Genomic DNA, 26,065 nt, shown 5'->3' with positions numbered 1-26,065 from the left:
CTCCTTTCCCGAACAAGTTAACTTCCGGACTTGGAACGTCTTCGTGAGATCCTCACTTTGACTATCAGCAAAGAGGATATCTCAGTCGGCATCTCGGATTAAATGGAAAGGAAGATTGGCCATGGGATCCGACGGATGAAATGAATTTTCAATGGAGGCCGAGATCGAAGATCCTAAGCGAGAATAAGGATGAGAAACAGAGAGTCGGAAGCGGAACGAGCCGGTCGAAAGGGGCGAAAGTAGGAAAGTGGAGTTAGGTATGCTAAGGTAATCCCGTTCCCGTCGAGACTTTTTCTCTCTCCCCCCCCCCTCCCTTTTTCCACCTTCGAGACGATCCAGCTTTCGCGATAAAATTAACAGAATTAATTTAGACCACTGCGGTCTGCGTTCCCTGGCGTTCGAAACTTAAATACACCCTTTAATACACCCTAGATATAGGATTAGATTATAGATTATAGACGTAGATTGACGGAAAGAAGTCGAGTTTAGGAAACGAGATAGAAAAACGGGTAACTTTCCGTGTGGAGGAAAGTTTTAATTGTACAGGTACACGGAAGTTGATCTATTAATAACGAACTACGTTTTACGCTTATTACACAGGGTACGGAAGGTAGTAGTTGAGCTGCGTTTTGCAGACAGTCAGGTTCCAGTACAAGGTTTATCACTTATTAGCCGCGATATACTCCGCACAGTACGTTACAATATCGCGCAAGTGAGTTCCATAACTTCTACGCCCTTAATCGACTTGGCCGATTTCCACCAACTATCCGACAGATATTCGATAATTTTCGCCAACTTGTTAAACGGTACGGCCACGCAACGTATTTATCTTAGCAAACGTATGGAAAACTTCGAATATCATCTTTATATCTCCATCGACCGAAAAATCCTCCCTATAAAGCATATTTCACCTCCATCTTAACATCGTTCCAACATATTTTCAAGACGGACGATCGCGAGGATTTTCCTGCTCGCGTATGCACGTACGTATGTACATATGAGCGTGTGTGTGTGTGTGCGTGTGTGCGCCGATGTAACGCGATTACCGGGCGAAATACTTTCCATGCAAATTCGCGCGGAATATGTTCTCGTAGGAGTTTTATAAACGAGCGTTTCGTCACGATGACGAGGCGAAAGGGCAGAGGGTGGAACGCGACGAAGAAGAAAGGGACGCGGAGAAGCGTGGGACACGAGGCTCGGTAATAGGACGTAACGTTGGCCGACGGTAGAACGTTTTTGTTGCTGGCAGTTAACCGCGGGCAATGAGGCAACAAACAATGCCGCAAGCCTTTCTCTCGCGCACCTTTTCCTCTGGAATTACACACACGCCGGCTGCTTTCTTTTTTCCTTCGCCGGCATCGCCATCCGCCTCCACCTTTCGCTTCTTTTCTTTTTCTCTTCCTTCTCTATTTTTCTCCTCTCCCCCCTTCCCTATTTTCTACGGTGTGTTCCCTCTTTCGGTGACCCCTGGTAACGCGTTGCTGGTCGTTTTTCGATTCACCGTGGCCCGAACCCTGGCCGACACATTATTTACATGCCTCGATGAAACTTTACCGCTGGTAAATACGGGTCGAACGAGGCGTCTTCAACTTTGAATCAAAATGAAATTCCAGACGCCGGATATATACACGGAATACGGAACGAGGCAGCAAGATACGAGAGCGTTCCTTCTAAGAGTCTAACGCGCCACCAGATACGCGGCAAGCTAGGGGAAATATTATGCCGAAGGCTGAGAGAGGGCAAGGGGCAGAAAGATGGGAAATCGCGTAGAGGACGGCAATCGAGCGAAAAATTGGGTTGTACAAACATCTCCTTCGTGGCTGTATTCATCTTTCCTCTGCCGAGCCTCACGAATCATAGTTTCGTCTTCGTAGCGCGCATCTCGCCGCTTTATTTCGCTTTTTCCACCCAGTGTCTTCGACTTTCTTCCTTTCCGCAACCTTGAGAAAACGATATTTTTCTGTCTGCGCGTCGTTCTGCTTCCTTTCGATCTGGCTTCTCCTCGTTGAGCCACGTTCAACCTTTTCCACGTATTTTCTCCCATCAAAAGGTTCGTTTCTTTAGAAAGGAGAACGAAGACGCTTGATTTTCTATTTTACTCGTTCGTGTCGATGCAAGCTTCGATTCGTTGTTTTCCATCTTAACCGTTAACTCGCTCAGAGTAGAATTACGTGATAAATATTTCAAGATAGACAAGATAATTTCGTATCTTGCTTAACGTCGAATTTTCTTCTTAATGAACGTAGAATTTTATCGACTGACGAAATAAAATTTTCTTAATTACTCGTTCTTCCTCTCCACGATATTCTCATATTCCCCGAAAACTCGTACCTCCTACGTACAATAAAGTATCTTCAAATAAATAAACCATAAATCACTAAACAAAGTATCTCTCTCCAACCTGTGTTTTATGTAATTAAAATGCAAATACTCTATGGTATAATGAACCGGAGCCAGGAGGCAAATACGAAGCAACCTTCCTTTTCCATAGAAACGCCCTATACATCGTCTCGTACACCAGCTTCCCTCGAAGACACTCCATATATACCTAAGTTCCCCCGTAAACTAACTTCCCTCTTGGAGGTTGTGCTCGCCCTTGCTTCGTACGTTGAAAGGGTTAGCGGGTTTCAGGCTGGCAAGAAAACTTGCCACGATATTGCACGGGTAAGAAGTCAGGCCGGAGAACGGCGAGACGTTCGATGAGAATCATTGTTATCCTGGCGTCTGGCTGTGCGTTCGCGTCTGCCGCCGCACGTAACTTTCAATTTCAACCCCGGCGAATAACAATTTCCTGGCTTATTTACACCAGACTCGTCATCTTTGACGCGTTATTATCGGAATTCGATAACTAATATCTTTCTGCCGTGCTCGCGCAACAAGGACGCAGGGTAATGATTAAAAAAACAAAACAAGAAAAAGAAAACAAGAAGAAAAAAAGGAAGAGGAAAGAAATAAAAGAGAAAAACAGGGGGTTCTCTAACGAAGCAGTTGCATGGATGCTCGCGAGGAAAAATAAGCGACAGAAAGGGCGCATTCCGGAGTAAAACATTCGAAACATTTCCGGTTGCGTTGTATCGGTACACACACGCACCCCTTCGGGCAGTGTATTTTAACAATCATTCGCGTCCTCGTACGCGATGCTCGTTATAGGCGGAATCCTGCTTCTGCTTCCTTTTCTTGTACTTTCTTCTTTCATCGTCTGTTACGTACTCTTCTTCTTTATCTTTTCTTCTTTTTTTTCTTTGACTCTTTCTTTTCGGTTTTCTCACTCACCAGTCGGAATGCTTAAACCGTAAGCTCCTTCGTATAAGCTGAGCTCGCGCTCGCCTCTTCGTATTTTTCATTCGTGCAATCAGAAAGAGCAACCGGAGAGCGTAAGGTAAACCAGAACGTCTAAAGCTCTCGACGAGCTCGCTGGTACGATGATTGAAAAACAATCTTTGTTTAACGGGAAATACGGTTTATCGATACAGTGGCAATTTTTTTCAAAGGAGAACTTTATTTTAGCGGAAATATTATTTTAGTCGAACCCCGTTCAAAGATATCGTTTCAGAATTTTCATCGTAAGTTGGTCTCGTTGAATTCGTTGCGAGCGAATAATTGGCTTCGTTGTTACGTCCCTGTCAGTGCCTGAAACAGCGTTTCAGGACTCTTTCGTCGATAATAGAGAGTAAAATTAAGGGGAATGGTATTTCAATGGTGGTGTACGATGCAGTTAACCGAACGAGGGGAAAAATGGGGACACGAGTGTATCTCGTCAATACGTAATCCCTGTGGAATATTTCGACACGGTGGCACGCGTTAATTTAGTCAGAACGACCCCATAAAATTTGATCCTCCATTGTTTTCTCTCGTCTGGTCGGTGCATACGAGATTTAAGATCGTCGGCTCATCGAGTTTTCCGACGAATTAACCCCGTTTCGTTCGTGCACGACGGAAACGAGGGAACGGGTAGTGCCGAGGGGTAAAGTTTACCGGTGGATAAGGCAGACCGAGGGTTAGTCAGAAGAAAGACACCATGTAACCGCACGATTAAACGCGGTCGACTGGACAGCTAATCGAATTTCTCCGTTCTAACGCTAATTCATGAAGAATAACGTGTTCTGTGATACTTGACGAGGTAAAAGCCGACATTTTAATGTTAAATCGATTTCCCTGCAAAGTGAATTTCATCCGAGATAACACGTACGTGAAACTTTAAGATTTTTCTTTCATCTATACGTGAGTGTATATTTAAACAAAATTTTATTGGCGAAGATATAATTTTCCGTTTATTATTTTTACCTTTTACCGTAAAACTATTCGTATGGAAATTAAAAGAATCGATGAAATTCAACCGTGATCTACGCTCCACAAGATGTATAATTGTCCGACGATATCGAGGGATCGTTCCCAATTACGTAGTCGACGACGTATCCCTCGCTTTCCGTGTATACAGGTATCCGCATTTTTATTTCTCTCACGTGCAGACTTTGCTCTATGCAAAAAGTCTTTGACGTCGCTAACGGGCGAAGTTTAATATTAGTATTCCAAAGCGGTGCCACGAAAGACGAGGCTCTGTGATCATCGAAAAGGAACTTCCTATCCCCCTCCACGGGACAATCTCGCGTTACAGGATTTTTCTTTGCAGCTTGGTCCGGCTTGAAGATCGAACGAATTCGACCAACCATCTTCTTTCCCGATTTTATATACAAACTGGAATTTAATACATGCAAATCAGGAACAGGCTATGTTTTTCTTAGCTCGTTTGCGATCCTTTGGGTCACACACCCAGTTCGCAAACTCTTCCTTCGTATTTAATCAAAATTAAATCATTCGCCGAACCAGCCAAACTTTCTTTTCGCTATTTATGAACTTATCATAGTAATTACAATTTCTATTTTTAATTTCGTTATTTTTCGAACAAGGTCTATTCTTAAACTGCGTTTCGCCTATTGATATTTAATAATCCTAAACCGTGTGGTTCGTTCTCTGTTTCTCAATTTAAACAGTACTCTCGTGACGCTGATAGTCCGTGGTGTCATCATCTTCTTCTACGCGTCCTCGTTGCGAACGCCAGATCGTCGAATAGCAGAAACGCCGACAGAAACCCGCTTAACGGATTTCCACGCGGGGATTACAGTCGCATATTTCCACAAGACGCCCAGAGAACCATTAGGAAGCGGACACCTTTCAATTCTAGCCGGTCCTGCTTCGAGAATTTAGAGGACGCTTCCGTGTTATATGGGAATATTTACTTTTATGTGAAATTTTATTCGCTGAAATTGTCCCACGCGCGAGATGCAAAGAAAAATATTTGCTTTCGCTAGAATCGCGATCCAATTTCTAAACTTCGAAGAAACGACACATTCCTGTCAATGATGCTGCTTCTATTTGGGCAACTAAATTTGCTTGTTCTACCGATAAATTCTATTGCAAGATATAAGATTGTCTATCAGGTAGAACGGTTTCGTACTTCAATTTATATTGCAGGATTTTCTTATTTATTTGGAATGGATTAAGCGGAAAACGATGGTTATTTAACGTGAACTGAATACAGTAATGTGCTATAACTAAGGCAACTAAACAGTTAATTTACAACTCTCGTCATCACGGTTCCAACGCTCTCTTTCACGCGGACCACCCTCCTCGACAACGCTGACAACACACTCCGACTTCTCAACTCGCACTGACCGTTAATTCGTCTTTCTCCCTTAAGCATCCCTTTGTCTTTTCTCATAGCCCCACCACGTACGTGTTCCGCAATGATCACATAGACCTTTTTTCCGCGTAACTATTCGACTGAAGGATCGACATATTGATGGCAATTAGACTTTCTCTACTGCTTGCTTGTTCTGCTGATAAATTCTGTTGCAAGATGTAAGATTGTCTATCAGGTAGAACGGTTTCATACTTCAATTTATATTGCAGGATTTTCTTATTTATTTGGAATGGATTAAGCGGAAAACGATGGTTATTTAACGTGAACTGAATACAGTAATGTGCTATAACTAAGGCAACTAAACAGTTAATTTACAACTCTCGTCATCACGGTTCCAACGCTCTCTTTCACGCGGACCACCCTCCTCGACAACGCTGACAACACACTCCGACTTCTCAACTCACACTGACCGTTAATTCGTCTTTCTCCCTTAAGCATCCCTTTGTCTTTTCTCATAGCCCCACCACGTACGTGTTCCGCAATGATCACATAGACCTTTTTTCCGCGTAACTATTCGACTGAAGGATCGACACATTGATGGCAATTAGGCTTTCTCTACTGCTTGCTTGTTCTGCTGATAAATTCTGTTGCAAGATGTGTTGTCTATCAGATAGAACGGTTTCGCGCTTTAATTTATTTTTTATCCAACTGATATGTTTTCGAACAGTTTCAAACTTCCCATAAACTGTCATAAAAACACATAGAAAAATATTCTCTGCTCTATAATCGCGAAGAAGGTTATAAAAGGAGTTTAAAACGTACGTAAATCAATGATCTCGACGACGTAAATATTCAGAGCATTCTAAGATTATCATAGATTATCGACAGCTTCCTCGAGGCTCTCACACGGCTGAGTTGCGAAGCATTCTCGAGTTTTTGCTGTAACGTTCCTTTAAATATTCAACGGTGCGAAATTTCAACATTTTCATTTTTAACAAGAAAATAGGTCGTTGCTAGAGAAGCCTGCGAAATCAACCAATCGAAGCGTTCGACTTGCAGCAACTCGTGGCGGTAACTCGACGTAATTCGATCGTTATCCTCTTGGTCTGGAGCACGAGCTCGATGCAAAACGAAGCAACGTGCAATCAAACGAAGAAAGCGTCAACGTTCTCTCGCTAGCGACTTACGCTCCACGAACGCAACGAATTTATTGCGAAAACACTCGGTGAACGATCTTAGCGCTGGCAACGTGTCGCATCTTCATTGAAATCCACATGCTCGCGCTGGTTTCCGAATTTCTCCAACGAGCCGTGAGACAGGTAAACACCATGGCGGAATCATATGCGCGCAAGCTACAAGGAAGCTGGAATATTGTCTGTGTGAGGGTACGCGTTCGTATCTGAATGCGCGAGGGTGCGCATGTATGGTAATGCATAGCCAGGCAGACCTTTGCAGTGTTAACGATGAACGCGTTCCGTATTAATCTGAATTTCAAATTCCCGCGCTATGGCACCTTCGCGCGCGGAATCGCTGACGAGGGAAAGGCACCGTGTGCTTCCTTTGTCACTGGAATTGCCGCAAAATGTTAAAATCCTTGTCGTGCGCTTGCATCACGATGTAACGTTCGCGTTGACACTCGTTTTCGGCTTTCAAAGAGCAAAATTCGCCGTTTCGTTAGCACGATATGTAGATTTTCTATGAAGTTTTTATGCAAAGTAATTTACGCGAGAATTCGTAATTATCCCTTTGGCCTTCCTTTGCTCTGCATCTTCCAGATACGTAGTCGCATTTCTTCCCATTTAATTTCAATCTCTACAAGCGTGATCTGTATTTCGTCGCATACTGGGTAGCGACGTAAAAACACGTAGACAATTGCAAACGGAAATCCCATTTAATCTGCAATGATCCATTACACGCAATTTGATTTTAGTCTCGTTTCAATTTATTCACGTTTGAATATATAGAAAGGATGATCTTGAGATTATTGCGAAGGACAGATGTCCATAAGACGAGTTTACCGACAATCTGAGAGCCAGAATCTGATACCTGGCGATAGAACTCAGAGAAAGAAAGAAACATAATACAATATCAATACCATAGAAACCCTAACAAGTCAGACTAAATCCAATCTCGCAGGGTCACTCTTATCGAATCCTAATTTCCAAAAGTATTTGCTCCATTCGATCGATATTCCAGAAACATATCCTCTCTTCTTCCATCCAGCTACCCAACAACCTGCTATCAGTAAACCTATTCCGCAAACCTAAATAAATATCAGCTTATCTCCCGATACACGTAAGCTTACCATATCGTCTGGCAAGTTTCAACGTGCCTCGATTTTTTCTTTATCCAGACAAGATCATTCGAAACCGCCAGAAAAGTCAGACTTGGGTCATAAGCTTGTCCGAGGGAGTGTAGGAAACAAAACGGCGGACTAGATGTCCGAGTAACATCCAATTTCCTGGAATCCTTTCTCGCGGTTACGGCCGATGTAAATCGTCGTTCGCCGTGAACCGAAACGACCGGCACGAGTTACGACGAAGGGTTACTTTCCTCGGCTAGTCTTTCGATGTAGCTGCCTTAGATCGTTGCTCGTTCGCAAGAACCTCGAACGTAACGACGGGTTTAACCGGCGACACCACGATGACAACGGTGTTTCTTGGCAGTCGCGTGCGTGCAGACAGTTTCTTTACGACGGTTTACGTCCAGTCGTTTCGAAGACCTGTTCGACGAACAGCACGTACACAGAAGATTTTCTTGAAGAACTATCTAAGTTTATATTTAGCTCACTGGTGTAAATGGTAAGCGTAAAATTGTCGAGCACCGGGTACTTCTGCAGGTTATCTTTTAAATTCCGTAACAGGCTCTAGTGGGATATCGCGTACCCTGCCTGTTTTATTTTAGTTATTTCTCTTGAGAATTTCCGATCTTAGTAACCGAGATAATCGTATACGAACACTAAATTTACACTTGGAATTTACATTAGAATAACTGTATATTTATTTGATAAACGATTCCAAAGATATTCGTCGATGCACACTTGCGCGCGTCTCAGCACTTTCTTCCACACCCGACTGTTAACGGACTGAACAGTTTACATTCGTTTGTTTTGAGACGCCGCGACACACATGCCTCTACACACGGATATTCACAAACAAGTAGTACTTTTTTGTTTTCTTTTTTTTTTTTCTTAAGTGGAGGAAATCCGCGCGGACAGCCGCCGCCTCTAGAGGGAAAAGCGGCGTGGTAGTGTCGGACTCCAATCGACTAAAACCTTCACGATAACCGTCTCTCTTGCGATCGAGGGGTGCCCGGGAACCGATGGGGCGATACACCAGCCTCCCCCCCTGAGTACAATAATCTGTCCGCAAATGGCGCGGTGTGCAGCCATGTAACATCGCGCCCCATCCCCGGGAGACGTCCGGATCCCCACCGGACTACTTGGGGGCCCCCGGGCGCTGGAAGGTCCAGCACCTAAGTTTTAAACCCCATCGGAGGTCGCGGTGGTCCTAGCGCGCCCCGTGTGGACGCGTCCAAGGACACCGCTTCGCCCTCGTCGACCGATCCTCTCGGGATGGGAGTCCCTCGCCCGCTCCGCTGACTCCTTCCGCAGCACAACTTGCTCGCAGAAGGAGGTCACGGCCCTCCTGCCCCTCTCGCTCGTCAGCAACGCCTCAAGAATCGCCGGTGGCGAGAGGACGTACAAGTAGTACTACCACGCATCTAACCTAATCTAGCACATAAAATTATACATATCTGAATAATTTCGTAAGAAATATTTGTAGCGATGCTTTGCTAGTAGCTGGGTAATAGCGCTGAACTTGTTTAGCATGAATTTCAAAACAACGCCGGGACGTCCGCTCTTCTACGCTTGCGTTAACGACATTTTGTACAGATGTAATACCGGAGAATTAAATCAGAGGAATAGGGTACAATAATGGTAAAATACAGCGAATTACAAATAAAGAAAAAATATACCGAGAAACTAAATGATCTAGAGATTCGACGAACTGTAAGAATCTTAAAGAAGAAACATCAAGAATTGGAAATCGGAGGAAAAGATGTTTCTATAAGGTAAAGGAAACTGCGATTAACGTCTAAACTACACTGACTTCAACTACACTGACCTCGACAGAGAACTCTATCGAGTAAGTTTGTTTGCAACCAAAGAATTAAAGCTAAAGCAAATTTAAATGAAATCAAAGTTGAAGCAAATGGAAGAAAATGAAGGCGGTAGAACCGTTCAATTTTCGATGCTCAAAGCCACTGTTTGTAAGAACAGTCAGCCACGGACGGTAAATGCCGTGTCGTAAGTCCAGGATTATGATGATACGCGCTAAAAGCGAAAACATTCACGCGGAACGAAACAGGTCGTGGCTTTGAAGCACAATCGCGTCTCGACGTTATAACGTTTCACGCTTTTGTCCTGGAAATCGCGAAACGCGACTTTACGCTTCTGCGGAGTAGCGTAACGAATACGAAGTAACAACTTGAAATTGTTAGACAATTTTTAGCTGTCATTTCACCTAGGAAACGTTTAAGATTCTCGCACGATCGCTTTTGTTCACCGAACGAATAAAGATTAAACTAATCTCTTTTATGGTAGCGGAAACGTTTATCAGCGTTCCGCAGATTAGAGATATTTTAACTAGAGAGAAAGTTTGCCGATGTTCCGTATATTATTCAAAATTTGTTTATACCGAGAGAGATGTTTGCTAGCGTTTAACAATTTCGAAGAATTTAAGCCCGTATTTTGTAAATTATAGAAATTTGTTTAATAATGACGGAACTTTGTTACCAAATTAAAAGCAAGTTGAAAAATACGATTTGGAATTCACATTACCTTTAGAGAACGACGTGAAATATTTCCAAGAAAGCTCGAGTTTCCGAAGTATCTGTTTTATTGAAATTTCTCAGTTTGGAAGTTCTAAAAGGGAACATTTGCTTTCTCTGATCTTGTCAAAAGGTTAAATGAAGCGTATAATTAAGCAAAAGGCAATGGCGAATGTTTTACCGGAGGAAAATGTTTCTTAAACAATGTCCAGAGATCTGTAAGGAAACTTTGCTCCTCCAGGCATTTGCTTGATAGAAACGGACACTTCTTCCTGCAGAGTTAATTACCTAGATTTATAAACTTGATGGCCCTAGAAAGATGCGGATACTAAAAGTTTCGCGACTCTTTTGTCTTTCCTCGAGAGCATGCTAGTTAGCGTCGTTGAAAAAAAGAGGTGATTTAAAGAAGCACTTAATCAAAGCAGGAAAAACAAATTTTCAGGCTTTTCTCGATCTACGTGTAACATAGACAAAAACGAAGACCCGTGAAGCTCCTTAGCAGTCAACTTCTCAGTTAACTTCCAGTCTTAAGCCAATCAACTTAAAGTCTAATTAATTTCCTGTCCAGGTTTCGATGTTCGTATTCTTTCACTGGTTTTTCGCAAAGAGTTCCATATTTTTCAAATCTCTGAATATACGTTTCTCGCTATTTTACGCGCAAATTACGATACACGGTAACGTCGTTTGTTTAAAGAGGCGTGTATATTAACAGACTGATTGCGTAACTTTTACAATACACGTTTCTGGCAATCGTAGATACGGGAAATATAAACTTGGTTTTCCGGCTGCCGATCTTCCTCTCTTTCGTTCCACTCGTTATCTCCCGAAGAAATCGTATCGAATACGACGATAATAACGATACGAATTACGTAACGATTAAACATCAAACGGACGTTAAACCGTATTCCAGGCTGCTCGACAACTTATTAATAACCTGAACAGATCGATCAAGCTTTTTTTTCCCAGAGATGACCGGTTATTTATGCTCGGTCGCCGGCAAACGTTTTTTCCGCATGAACTGGCGCCCACGGCGTACAAGCAAAGCTTGATATACGCATGCCGCGTCGGTTTCCATCTCTTCTCTCCGCTTATTTCGTTGTATCGTCGCGTAACGTTGTATCAGTTTCACCGCTTCCTTCCTGTTTGCTCGTTTCCTTTTTTCCTTCGGACTATGTCGAACTATCGCGCTCGCTTCCTCTCACATTTTCCCGGTTTTCCATCGACCACCCTTTACCACCGGCGTCCCTTCGTTCGTCCGTAACCTCGCCAGCTACCTCAACCAGTAGTTGCGTAATTTTCAACGCCGGAAGAGCTGGCGTACGCGCGAAATGAACGACTGTCCTCGATGCGGGCGACCGTTCGTCGAAGCAATACTCCGACGATCTTCTTTCCCAACTCGTTGCTCTTCTCGTGCTCCGTTTCTACCGCTCGTTCGTTCGTTCATTCGTTCGCATGTGCCTTTCTTCCTTCTGATCAGCCCATTCGGAAATTGAAACGACGCGATGTAAACTCGCTCGAGGCGAACTGCCCGTTACTGTATCGTCCCAGAAACGTTGAAAGGTTCGCTTGCTTGCTACTCTTTGATTTCCGCTACTTTTATATCCTTTCTCCCCACCTCTCCCATTCCTCCTCCTCCCATTCCATTCTCCTCTTTTCTTTCTGTCTGTTTTCCTTTTTTCTCGCAACTATTTCATTAGTCGATTAATTGAAACGCAACTGTGCTATGCTTTCCAAAGGTAGATGGCCCGAGGCGGTCACAATCGTCGGAACGTTTCTGAAAGCAATTGAAAATCCAATCCGTTTGATCCGGTACAAGGTCGGTGGCGCACGCAGGAAATATTGCGACACTTGCGAAACGCGCTCGGACAATTTGATTTCCTGCAAGGTACTTGGGTGGAAAACGTTACCCAACCCCTCCTCATGTTTTATTGGCCACAAAAACTTGCTCAAAGCTACCCGATGAGATTTAACTGCGAAAGTCCGTCGGCGTTGTTCCTCTTTAAACGCAATTTGTTTCGAGGGAAGGAGTCCGGAACTAACTAACTGTGGTTTTTACCATCCTTCCCTGGTACCGTGGCTGAACATAAGTACCCTTCCCTCTCCCTTTCTCAACCGATGAACTGCCGATGAAAAAACGTCTTTCGCTGGAATCGCGGTGTGCCAGTTACGCCGCCGACGCGATCTTCCTTTTCTCGAACTTTCCAATTTCTCTCGACATTTTCAGTTTGCTGTTCTTTCGTATCTTCGCTTTCAACGACTCGCCCCCGCGCTCTTCCAAACTCTTCCTTTCCCATACTTTTTCCGTTTCTATCTTCATCTACCTACGACCTTCTTCTCGCATACTTGGTATATTTAAGCGAAAATAACAGTCAATTGCCATTATTTAACGAGCTATAGACAGTCCAAATATACCTGGTTCACAGTCTGTATACTTAAGCTATAATTACTCGCACGTAATTCATCCGTATGTCTACATGGACTGAAAAAACTTGTTACAACGTAACCGTGCCAGTTCCACGTTGGAAACTTTAAGCGGAATCCACCTAAAATCCAGCGGAAGTGTTTAGTTTTCATCTTACTGGGTCGAAGAAACCGTCACCTGTGTCCCATTAAGTTCGTCCGTTTAATCTCTGCCAGCAGGATGAAACACCGTGTCGTTTCTACAACGAGTTCCTCGATGTAAATGCAGCGGCCTGTGTCTTTTTCGCAAACGCATCGCCTCGACAAAACCGCCGGTGTACCTTTGGTATCAACGGAAGATCGATCGCGTCGCGCCTCGTGGCGGAAACACGTGCAGCCCTCCCCCTTTGGGTAACAGTTCGAAAGAAGCAGCGTGAGCTGCGGGATGAAAAATTCTCATAAAGCTTCATGAATATTTCAAGGATTCGCATAAACGAGCAATTAGGCTGAATTAGAGGCCCCCAGGGTAATATCGCTTTTCATCCGGTGCGGTGATCCTCTTCAGGGATTAATCGTTTTTCGATAGTCTTATATCCCCGCTGGCCCACGCCAATGGATTTCAATCTTTTTCCACGAAACGCTGCTCTTTTTTCTGCCTTTCATCGCGCCCTCTCTCCCCTTTCTTCTCTCTTCCTATATTTTTCCGTTTCTGTCTTTCTCGCTTGCCCCGCGCTCTATGAATTATACAACGCGGTCTATCCTTTGAATCGTTCCTCCGGCTGTTCCATTTCTACCCTTGTCTACCTTTGTGCGTGTATGGCTGCGCGTTCGTGTACATATATCTGTCTCGTTCCAGCTGAATCACGCCTTCTCTGGACTCTGTCGACGAGCCGGTTAATTATCGCGACGTTTCGAGAAGCTATTTCCACGGCAACCGGGTGCACCCGGTGGAGGCAAACGTGATCGCGGCAGACCCGTTCGTTGATTATCCCGTGACAGTCTCGCAAATCACGTGAGGCATTCGCACGCGTCGCGAACCCGCCACGAGTACCGATGTTATCTTCTAATTAGGCCGCGATTTGCTTTGTGCCAATTGCCGAATTGCCGAACTCGCTTCGCTTCTATCTCTTCCAATCCGCTTGCCATTTATCCTTTCCACTTTCTCGATCGTTTCTTCTTCCATTCTTCAGCTTTTCTTTCTTCTTTCCGTTCCTTTCGTTTCATCCAAGTTCTACTTTCTCACTCTTTTATAGCAAAACGACTCGTCCGCGTTTGTCATCGCAGCAATGCACCTCTCCAAGTAAATTCTTTATTCTGTAAATGCATTTGCTAACCCGACGTATCTCGATACCTGAGACACGCGTCTGCCAAGATAATCTCATTTACGAGCATTGTTCGTCGCTCGGAAAATGGCACGTGATGCAGTACGACCTTATTCGTATACGTGAAACGTTTTGAACAGTACGAGTATCTTTTCACAATTGTACATAACTGTTAGATGTGTAAGAAATTGTCTGTTCTACTTTTCTACATATTCCAAAGACTCTAAAAGCTTCCTGTTCCTTCTTTATTTCGTCTCCGTTCTATTTGCCAAAGGACGCCAGTTAACCGACTGATTTTAATCCCAGCTCTTGTACGCGCACCAGTTTCGTCGTATTTGACTAACACAGATGCAGGGAAAACTCGAGTCTAAATTATGGCGACCGTCCTGCCGCGCGGACCGCCCGAAACCGAAAGTAAGTTGCAAATTTGTGAAACAGCGGCGCGCCTCCTTCATTCGACTACGGGCGACCCGGTTGTATAATATCGTCGCCGTTTCCGGTTTGTCCTGGCGAAACACGCGCCGCCCCGCCTCGATAGCGACGTTCCACCAGCCCTGATGAACGCTATATTCATCTGTATAACTTGCCTATTGAGGTCGTTTAATGAAAATTGTTACGGGGCCGCCGAATCTACGCGATGAATGCAGATGCGCCCTACGCTTGGTCGCGGGAATGTGGGTTTGTTATCGGGTGTCTGCCAGTACCGCTGACAGTGTCACGTAAAAAATTAAGATAAAACAAGAAAACTTGTCAATTTTCGAATAGGAGATTGAGTTCTTTATTTTTTTTCTCAATTTGTACAATACCGTGATGATACAATTTCTTTTAGTAGTATTTTAGTTAGGAAATTTTATTTTAGACTGACTGTCTGCTCTACTGCTCTTACTGAGGAAAACTCGGTCAGGGTGTGTCCTTCTGAACGAAGGACACGGATTCGCTGTTTACTCTTTTGGGTAGAATAGTGAGGGTAACGATCCGCGATGCCCATTGGTTATGACCAGTGTTAATAAACATAATACGAGGAGAAAGTCTTCTGCAGATTTGGCTCATGGGTGTCCTTGTTCTTGGGGAAAACCCAGCAGTTTCGCAGGGCACATCTGCTTTCTTCGTAATTAGCGAGGATGTGCAATAAACCAACGGATTTTTGGGACCGGCGTAGCTTGATAGTTAACAGATGCGGTTTATGGGGGTTCCTTGGGCCTAATACGGGTCACTGTTGACGATGGGTAGGCCTAGGCGGCCTGACCATAAGGGATGTCGCGCGGACCATTCCTGCTAGAATTTTATCTGTGACAACAGTAACGGAGAAACCGTCCGGGAAATCTTGTCTCCCTTTTCCTTTCGCGTCGCTCGTTTGCAGAGCAAAATCAGTGCAGTTGATCGTGAGTGAAAGAAATGGGTGACACGAGGTTGTAAAAGTCAGCGGGTTTTAAAATGTAAGGAAAATGTAGGAGAAGTAGATGCGTGGAAATTACGATGGCCTACTTTTTCACACAGCCTTTCATGCTACTCTCGTATAGCTTTCGGTTGTTCTACGATAGAAGCGAAAGTTGAAATTCCGCGATTCCTTTAGACTTTTAACGAACGCGTCCGATCAACAGCGTCCGATTCGTTGTATCGTGATCGACGCATCGTTCGTTAGTGTTACGACCGTTCGCGGAGAGACGCAGTCGCGAGGAAACGCGTCAGCGAGAGGCGTAAATTCTCGCTACGATTCGGCTAATCGACGCCGCGAACTGGTCGCTCCCCGCGTTTCGTTTAGGATAACCGGGGTGATTCAATGAATGCAACTTATTCTACGGTTGTAGAATAAATATGTATATTTGTATCAGAATAACACTTACAATCTATATAAGGTGTTGGATTAATAATATTGGAAGTTACCACTAGAATGTTCGAGTTAAATCTTGTACAATGTGACTGATTTGGACGCGACCGTACAGAGAATTTTCGACTGCGACTGATCGGTTAGAATGTTAGATTGCGACTTTACGATGCTTCTCAGTGAGTTCGTTGGACTGAGTGATCGTTGTAGACGTGTTGACTGATTTGACGACGAAGACGAACTAACTTGATAGTGACGATGCTGTGTCGGAGGTGAGCTAAGAAAGGGTGTGTCTAACGCACGGAATCATCTGATTTGTTGATGACAGTTTTTGGCTGGAGAAGTGAGGGTAATAGAAATTGTTTCTATTGGTTAGTAAGACTATCGATGGACTAGGAAGGGTATTAGCCGCCCTCGATGGAGAGTTGGGAGTAGGAAGCATCGCACGTGTGCACACTTAGCGTTCACGTGTTTTCCAGACGCGAACCAGAAACCTTAGAAAACGCTTTCGTGAAAAAACCCTTGTTTGAGATGAAAGACTTTCGCCAGAGTTTTCTGAGATTTATGGTCAGTCTGCGAGTGTCTTCAGGAGTACGAAATAAAGATGTGCGGGCATCTGGCTGCCATACGTCCGCGATGTGAGGTCCGGCTCAGGTAGAGAGTCGGCCGACGTAACAGTTAGTAACAGGTATCTTCCCCAATTATCGACGTCTTTCGATAACAGCTTTAGAAAATATAATCAACGAACTAGGATTTAAGTTTCATTTATGCTTTACGTGCGAAGCAAATCCTCCACTTGAATTCTATTTTCGAATCTTTCGAGCAACTGCTCGAGAAGTAAAGTAATTGCTATGTTAGTCGACAAATTGGTCCATCAAAGTATTCTCTTAATTCTGTCGCGGATATCGCGAGATCTTGCTGCTAGTTTAAATTCAAAGATTTGGAAATTTAGTTGTAAATTGCTTGCACGTCAAACGCGACGTTATCGCGCAGCAGATCGTGCGAACGTGCAGGACGTTGCCGCGATACCCTATGGATTTCGGCGTTGCCGCGCGCTTGAGCAAGATTAATAGCAGCTTTATGAAGCTTACTTGATACTTGGTAATTAGGTAGAAACAGGAGAATGCTTAGCCAGGTAGCGAGGCTACCACGGTTCCCTGGGTAATACCTCGGAGAGTAACTACAAACTTCGAGATCGAGAAACTGCATGAACTCGCGATTACAATTTACTACTCCGTCCAAGTCACTTACGTTTGCAGGATCGGTGATTCGAATCCTCTCATCCTTAACCCAACCAAGTATTCGCCGCTTTATCGCGTTTCCGTCGATCCCTTGTCACCTCGCCATTTCATATTTCCCGCGTCTTATACGTACTAGGAACGTCGCGTTTGTTTTTTCAGGGTGCGCAGGAATATCGCATCGCGTCGTGTGCCTTTTACTTTGAGAGGAAAATAAAGGCTCGCGGAGATTTTCAGACACGTACGAGAAATACCTAGTTTGTGAACTACTTAAAGAATTAAAGCTTCGCAAGCTCGAGGAGCAAGAAACGTGATTTTTTCGTGAACTCTCCTTTGTAAAATTGTTGTTTCGTAAAATTGTTACGTTATAATTAAATCTTTTTCGCTTCTTGGGAACGAAGCTTAATCGCTATTTATTCTGCCACAAAGTTCCAGCTTTGGCGAACCTCGTCCAAAACGTCGTTCCGATAAAATTTCTTATCGTCGTTTTTGCCATGGTCCTCGAACATTGCGAAGTCTCTCCGATGAACTCACTAGCGAGCCTCTCCTTTTCCCCTTTACTACTATCATAACCTTTTACCTAATTAAACCGTAACGTGACTAACCACCCGTAAACTGTCGGCCGTCATTTTCATCCGTGCCACATTCCGACCCTTAAAACACGCGGCACCGTGGCATCGTTTTAACCATGAAGTACCTTGCGAAACATACCAGCCCGCTCGCATGTTGTATTAATTCGCGCCGGACCTTCGCGTTTCCTCGCGAAACGAGTAGTTGGAAATGAAGTTCCATGCACACTGGACAAAGTGGCAATGCTCGGGACACTGGGCGCATCCGTAACAATCGGCCAACGTTTCCAGCCAAGCACGCGTTTCGGACGCTTACATCTCTGGCACGATGACCGGTGATCCAATATAACGGAACTTAAACTTGTTTACGAGACGAATACTGCGAGCCGTCATCGCGTTCCTTGTTTCACAGAGAGCAACGAAAATGCATTCCTTTCGCAAAATCACCCGGCAACACGTAATTACTCGCTTTCTGTTCGAGATGCTGTCGAAATGAAAATTGAGCGACCTAAGGCGATGAATTTAGAGTGTAAAAGCGTATTTTCTTTGTTCTATTTTCATTTTTGGTCCGTCCTAAGATAGAACGAGCTGAAGAAATATTCGTATCTTGGTGGAATTAGAACGCAGTTAATAGCGTTCTTCGAATTCATCGATATTCTTACGAGTCTTCGTCGATAGAGATCTGCGACTTTTTACAGATTATTTTCTAAAACGTGTAACGGAATCGGTATTTCGTTTATGAGATTGAGAATATAGCTGCCTGCAGCCTGCATCATTTTTTGATTAAATCGTCCTATATTTCACGAAATATTCTGTACAATAAAATTGTTTTCCGCTGGAATAAGTTTCATTGAAATATACACCAATATATAAGAGACGAATGTAATCGCGAACAATTACATAATGAATGATCGAGTTAACGTGGATTTTTCTCTGATCCATTACATATTTTACAAATGGCTGTCCGGATATCTGCAAAATTTTGTTTCGTTTCGATGTCAATTATCGTCGGATATCGTTAGTTTCATCATCAACGTGTATATGTATTTACGGTTGCGGATTTAGTCGTATGGAGGACCGGTAGAAAAAGAGAGTAATTTAGTTGTTATTTCTCTGCTCGCGGGTATTGCAATTTTTCAACGACGCAATGTCATTTTTCCAGAGGAATCGCTCGATCTGTGTTAACAGCACATTGCGTACCTCTTTGAAACAAATTTGACGATGCGTGGTGATTACCGGGTGTTAACTCACTGACTCACTCTCCGATTGATTGATCGATTTCCTTGTCGATAGTTTCACCATGTGGAAAACATTGGTTTTCATTTGGTCAACTTGATTGGATCGAACACACCTCCTGGATCTAAATAAACAAACAACTACGACAAATAACAACAACGCTATAGCGAGTAAAATCGTTCTGGTATTTGTACAATTCTGTATGAAACAAATATATTACCAAAGGCAGGTATTTTTTTTTTTTTTCTAAAAATTGCATCGAAATCGATAACTATCAATTAGTGCAACTTTTTGAACGTCTATTGAGCAATGTCGTTAAAAAACAGAATAAATTCGATAGCAGTGGCAGCACGTTGCATGCTTAATTCGCACAGCAATACTTCAGCATACCATACAGCAAAGCGTTCGATCATCAAAGAATCATTTAACAGCCGCGTCACGATTTTTCCTGCATAAACGAGTTTTCACGATAGTTTCCATCCGCGTATGCGAGCTTTCTGCGTTCACCGTGGTGGACGTGTGACGGCCAAATATTTGCGCTCGCCTATTGTTTCGTTAATAGCGAAGTCGGTATCGTTACGTGACGATGGTCGCAAAGTTGTCAATTCTGCCACATTTTTTCGCGTTTATTCGGAAAAAATATAGGTATTCGATCGATCGGACAACTAAATATTCGCTGCATCGTTTTCCATTCTCTCGCAAATCACTATCGCGACGGAAAGAATAATAAAATTTCCATGAAACGGAATTAGTTAAAACAGCTGCTTTTACGTTATACACTGATTAAAAAGTTGACTGTAAATTCCCAGAGCTCGGGAAAAAACGATCCCTCTTCACAGTCGTATCATAAAACAGCGGAAGCCACAGGCAAAACAATCGGTCACGTTTGATTCGTTCCGATCCGTTCTCTCTTTTTTCCCCATTTTCATCTTGTTTCCTTTCCATTCCCTTTTTTTTTTCTTCTTTTTTTTTCGATTTAAAATTCCAGACCAGAGGAATTCCCTTTGACCGCAACACGGTCGCTGGCAACAGCTATCTCGCGATACAAATTACAAGCGGCTGGTGGAACCGTGGTCGAACTCGTACTCGTACGTTCTTTTTCACGTTGCTTTACGCAACTCTCGCCGGAACGACTGGTAGTGTACCCTCGCAAATACCCCTTGGTGTATAGGTTTGCTTAACGGCCCGTATAAGGTTTACGAGCATTCCAGCAGCCGTGGCATACGGCAGGAAAAATTTCTTTGAAGACGCGCTCGCCTTCTTCTTTCACCCTTTCTCGTCGAGTTCTTCGAGCAGGTACAAACACCGACAGCCGGCCACCATCGGGACAACAATCCGCCGTCGTTTTCGTCTGGCGTTAATTCACGACCCGCGTAAAGGGAATTACACAGGGCACAGGGAGAAATAGAGCAGGAATTTCGCGTTCGAACGAGTCCCGGACGTGCGATTTATCGGGCACACGGCAAACGAGAGAACGATACGAGAGAGAACACGTAAGGGAACCGCTGCGAGCGTGTATTTGCGGGCTCCGTGTTTGTACACACTGGCTGTTTTAGAAATACCTGGGTCAATTCTGGGAACGTGTGACCATTATTTAATGAAGAGGTACGTTCGTTGGGGACCGTTTAATTGTTCTGTTTAAACGGCCATGTGCAATTTCGTTCGATCGAACGATATTTTCAATTTCGAAATATTTCCATCGAGTGTACGCGTGTTAAGAACATCTAATCGCCATTAGCGTTTCAATTATAGCGAGACTCGGTTAGAGAAGACATTTCGCATTGAATGTTGAAAAAGCTTCTGTTCTCGTTATCGCGATAAATAGAACGTAACCCTATCGCGTCGGCAGACATTTCCGAATACATCGTGTACTCAGACATACGCTTGCCTTTGATCCTGTCTAAAACAGGCAGACTGGTAGTTTGCGGAGGCGCTTTAAAGTTCTCATTAAGCGATCGAGGTCTGTGGGACACTTCTGTGTCTCATTGTTTGCTTTGTTTGGTGTTTACGCCACTGCGCCGAGTCTACAGAGCGGCCGTGGTGGCGGCGGCGGCGGTGGCGTTATCCCCGTTGGCGTCGAGCAAGACCCACGAGACGTACAGGGAAAACCGACAGGGACGGAGAAACGGCGGGAGCGACAAAGACGCTCGGAGAATAGCCGGAAAGAGGGACGAGGAGGACGAACGAAGATAGAAACGAAACCGGTAGAAAGAGAGAGACGGAATGAAAAGAAGTGGGGGTGGCTTTCATTAAGCTTGCATTGTCTCAGCACCGCGCTATTATAGCCGAGTGAATAACTTGGAGCCATCCGGTAGTCGGAGGGAAAGCTTCTCGCTTCTTTTTTCCTCTTTTCCTCCCTCTTTGCTACTTCCAGCCCGCATCAATGTATTTGGGATTCTCTTCTCGCCCTTTTCAACGCGATTCGTCTCCATTGCTCTTACGACCGGTTCCTCTAAACCTAGCACGTCGCCTCTTCTTCCTTCCCAACCACCAATTTATCTCGCGACCTCGACACCCTTTTCCTCGGCATCCTCGCGTCGGCGCGCTGCTGAAATATTAACGAACCGAACGAACAGCGCGATATAGCGCGCGACCGAACGTTCGGACGGCGCCACGGCAAGCTTTGATTTCACGCGAGAAGGCGCCAGCTTGTTCCCCGCCGTGGATGGGACGACCATCGTCATCCATCCGACCGGACATGGAGCGCGAGAAAGACGAAGAGAAGGAAAAAATAGGGGAACGAAGCGAAATAAAGACAGGGCTGATTTTAACGAGTACACGCGACCCGTGGGTCGTAAAATTTTCACTGTCCTATGCTGTTCGTTAATTACTCGCGGCCTCGAAACGCGCTCGCTCGCTCGCTCGCTGGCTTGCTCGTTCGTTCGTCGAACGCTTTCGATTCTATCGCGTATACGTACGTTTACGTAGCTATACATGTGTGTATCACGCGTATGTACGTGTCCTTTATGTAGCACGCGTGCTTACGCGCATGTGTGCATCCACGTTCTGGATACGGCCCGATTCTGTCACCTAGTTCGAGGTCGGTCGTTAATGACGCGGAAGGAACGCTAGTAGCGCGCCATGGTCGTCGCCCACAAAACGGGGCGAAGGGGTAGCTCGTTCGTCAGAGGCGCAGTTCCGTTTTGCCGATTAGTAGGTTTGATGTCCGCAATGGAGCGGCTCGTTTCCTCCCCGTCGCCCGTTTCGGTTATTACGAAGTCGCGCGATTTTTGCTTTCGTTCCGCTCGATATTCCTCTTTTTGCCTCTCGGGCTTTTTGTTGTCCTTTGTCGGTCTGACCGATTTCGAGCGCCGAATCAACGAGAGACCACTGTTTGAGGAATAATCGTGGTTGGATGAAAAATTTCCCCGGTATGGAGAATTACTTTTCACATTAAGGAGCAGTATTTTTATTATGCGTAGAATATTTAAGACGTTCTATATCGCCAGATATATTTATACAACGATATAAACGCTACGAATAAAATAAGCAAGCAATATCGTAACTCGGACTCGAGAGCAAATAACATTAACAGTTTTCCCTAGCTGTGTTACCAGCAGCGACACGAGAATCTTCATAACGCGGTTTACCCTTAATCGACTTTTTCTTGTACTCGACTAAGTTGAATTTATTTGTATAGAGAACACATTTCAGATTTTGTTGCTTAAGCCTACGTCCCAGGCAACCTAACGCGAAATTTTGCGATACCTCATTACTATACAATTTGCGTTAAGACGCTAAGCTCTGGTCTTATCGACCTACCTACCGCTCCAGTTTCTCTGCGCGCTTTAATAAACAATAATAACGACGCAGTCCGGTGTACAAATATAAATACCTTACGACCCCGAACATTCCAAACTCTTTTTCCCGTTCGTACTCCGTGAAACTTTAGCCTCGTTGTACCAAACTCTTTTTACCGAAAACACTTAAAAACTCCGCATATATTCGAACAATTAGTTTTCACGCTTTTTTTTTTGCAATATTTTATCTACAGAGAATTTTTTCGCTGAGATTTTTATTCTACGTTTTTGATATATTTTCTCGCTTTAGAGAAACCGTAGAATTAGAGAAAATTGGAGGCAAGAATCGTAAAGATAGCGGTTCTTCTTTTCTCCTACTGACACGTGATCGACACACGACTATCGATATTTGGGCTGACAGTAATTGCTTAATACCTGTTTCAGATACTCCGTCGTTCGCGATAACGCGTTTACCTGGTTTTGGAATTCCGATCGTCGAGGGGATGTCCGTCAGCCTGAAATGCGAAGTGGACAGCAATCCGGCTAGCACACCGATTTGGCAACGTGGTAAGTGACAGTAGTAACGAAGAATTCCATGTTTCGTTAGCTGTACATACAACCTACCTAAAACACCGACATACAAAGGAAACGGAAAACAAGGAAAAATATATGTATATTTAGAAATATTATACGGGAACATTCGCATCTTGCAATTGTCTCTAATAAAAATGCAAAGTATCTCCTTCGAAACCAACCTACGTTTCTTCCTTCTAATTCGTAACGCGGCTACCTCTTAAAAAAAAAAAAGAAAAAAAGAAAGAGAAAATCTCGAATAACCGGCATATTTTCATCTTTCATTCCAAGACGGAATTATCTGTCCCACTCCCATCCCTATGGTCGAGTGTTCCCATTTCCTATCAACGTGCAGACTGTCAGTCTCTTCGCAGTCATCAGAAAACAAAACGATAAATCGTATAATCACATTAGTGTATACCGCGACGACCCGAGGAGGACTATGGCGAGTTGGTGGAGTCAAAGTCAGGACAATAAATAATCCTACCCCGTTCCAGGCGAACGAATCCCCTCATTGTGGATAAGTATGCGTGACAGATATTATCTTTCTTGGAGTAGCGAAAGCAACCCGATGGCGTGCTTCTTTCTCGTTCCTCTAATCCGGCGTGTTGTGAATGCTTCGTCAAGATTAAAAATTCTACGCTTCGAGACGGCTTCTCTGCTCTTCCGTGGCTTTTCGTCAGTCACGCGCGCATCGCTGCTTCTTCTTCTTCTTCTACTTCTTCTTTCTCGTCATGCTTTCTCTACTTTCTTTTTTCTTTCTTCTTTTTTGTTCCTTTCATCCACCTATCCTCGCAGAAATCAATGGGACTCCATTGAGATTTCGCTTTCGAAGCGTTCCACCGACTTATTCCCGATAATTGGAAATCTCCTTGTACGAACGTGGAACGTCGTTGGATCGTTCGAATTCGTTCGTCGCGTTTTTTTCCCTCTGACCGTAATCGATAGCTCGACGGTGAAGTGGTCGGCTCCCTTCCGGCGGAAACGAACCTCTCGATCGAAAAAAAAACCCATAGAATAGAAACGAAAGCGAAAGAGATAGATTTCCGCGATACCTTGTATTTGTATTTCCTAACCACAGATCGAACGGTTATGAACGAATAATTCGAGGATAAAGAAGTGGAAATCGATCGATACGAGTCTTCTTTTTAAGCACGAGGATCGAAGAAGATTGGCAAATGGAAAAGTTCTCTCGCCTCTTCCCTTAAATTCCATTTGCTTCGAGCAGGAGAAACGGGGACGGTGAATTACTCCCAGCCGACTGGATTCATTAGCAGCCTCTTGTTCTTTGTCAAAGCTCGCCGACGGTAGACTGGCCCACGACTTGATAAATATTTAAAGCTTTCTATAATTCTCCCTTTAGTCTACCCGAACACTGTCTCTCTTTCCTCGTGGTAGCGTCTTTGAGTTCTTCCGGAGGTCCTTCAATTCCGATACACCCCGATGTAACAACATTTTAGCTGGGGCAACGAGTAAAAGTAAAGCTTCTTGAACGATTTCAGATAGAGAGGATAAAACGTCCGGGTCGAAGGTGAAGCAGTTACTTTGTATGTAAGTAGGTTGGCTCTCGTGTCGACCTTTTTTGTTGGATCTCACAGTAAAATATAATAAAAATACATTGCGTCTCAAAAGACTGTGCAACGAAGTAATACCACCACGGTTTGCAACGACGTAGCGAGGTTATAAATTAATATATAATATACCTAGTAGCATCTATCGATGAAATGTCAGCGATGTAGCCAGTGACGATATATGGCGTTCTTCTTTTCTTATTATCAGCAGGGGTTGAACCAAGTCCGAGCTATACATCATTCGATCCTGACTGGAATTTCGGGCTTTATTTCTTATCATCTCAGCCTTCTGTCAATTCGTTCGAACAGATGCAAGGTCGGCAAAAGAAATACCATAAAGTAGAATACGACCGAACGCGTCAGACACGCGAATAGAAATACTTTTCAACTATTATTTTTTTAAGGATTGTCTCTACCCTGTAGAATCCGAAACCTTGATCCGCAGTATTTTTCAGAGTAGTTCGTATCATAGCGTAGAATAAGAGCGGACACGTCAGACGCTCGAATAAAAATACTCTTCGGATATGTACTTTTTGAAAGCTATTCCGTAGAAAAGTCCGAAAGTTTGGCCCTCGAAATTGGTCGGACTAATTCGAAAGGAAGAAAGTAACGATGGCAAACATTCGCCCGTGTTTCTTGTTCAAAGCGTAGTCCAAGAGTTAACCTAAATTCGGCGTTATGTATCCTCATGACCGTACGCCTGTTTCAGTAGTACGAAACGTAGGTGTACGTAGGTACAGGTACGCGCAGCTTTACGTAACGGCCGCGGTGCGAGTCGTTACGCGTCCTACCATGGAAATTAACGTTTGTTTTAATGGACGTACTTTTCGCCCCGAGTCGACATGCTACGTCGTTACACAGAGAACCACCGCTGGTAGGTAGATTCGTTCTCTGCCGCGTGTTAGGCACGAATTCGTAGCTGCATCGCCATCGGTGATAGCTATTCGCACGAACAGCATGATTTGCAACTTGATTGCTCGATTCGAAGCCAGGGATAGGCGATACGCGGCCAATTGTTCCGTCGGAATAACCGTGTTTTCTTTCTAAAACACGGTTTCTTCGATTCTTGGCTCCTCGATTTATTTGCTAATTTTCCGTAGGAAATAAAAATAAAAAG

The 26,065-nt window shown here is 44.1% G+C and overlaps 1 protein-coding gene across 1 annotated transcript in view; it reads left to right on the top strand.

Annotated features, from left to right (window-relative positions):
* Positions 1–26,065, top strand: part of LOC132910274 (B-cell receptor CD22) — a 342,114-nt gene that overhangs the window by 222,585 nt on the left and 93,464 nt on the right. The window contains exon 7 of the mRNA XM_060965833.1: positions 23,249–23,371. Coding sequence (XP_060821816.1) covers positions 23,249–23,371 — 123 coding nt within the window. The remainder of the gene's footprint in view (positions 1–23,248; positions 23,372–26,065) is intronic.

The sequence above is a fragment of the Bombus pascuorum genome, chromosome 9 (assembly GCF_905332965.1).
Source record: "Bombus pascuorum chromosome 9, iyBomPasc1.1, whole genome shotgun sequence".
Classification (NCBI taxonomy): domain Eukaryota; kingdom Metazoa; phylum Arthropoda; class Insecta; order Hymenoptera; family Apidae; genus Bombus; species Bombus pascuorum.
The sequence above is the reverse complement of the archived record's forward strand: the minus strand, read 5'-3'. Positions and strand labels throughout refer to the sequence as shown.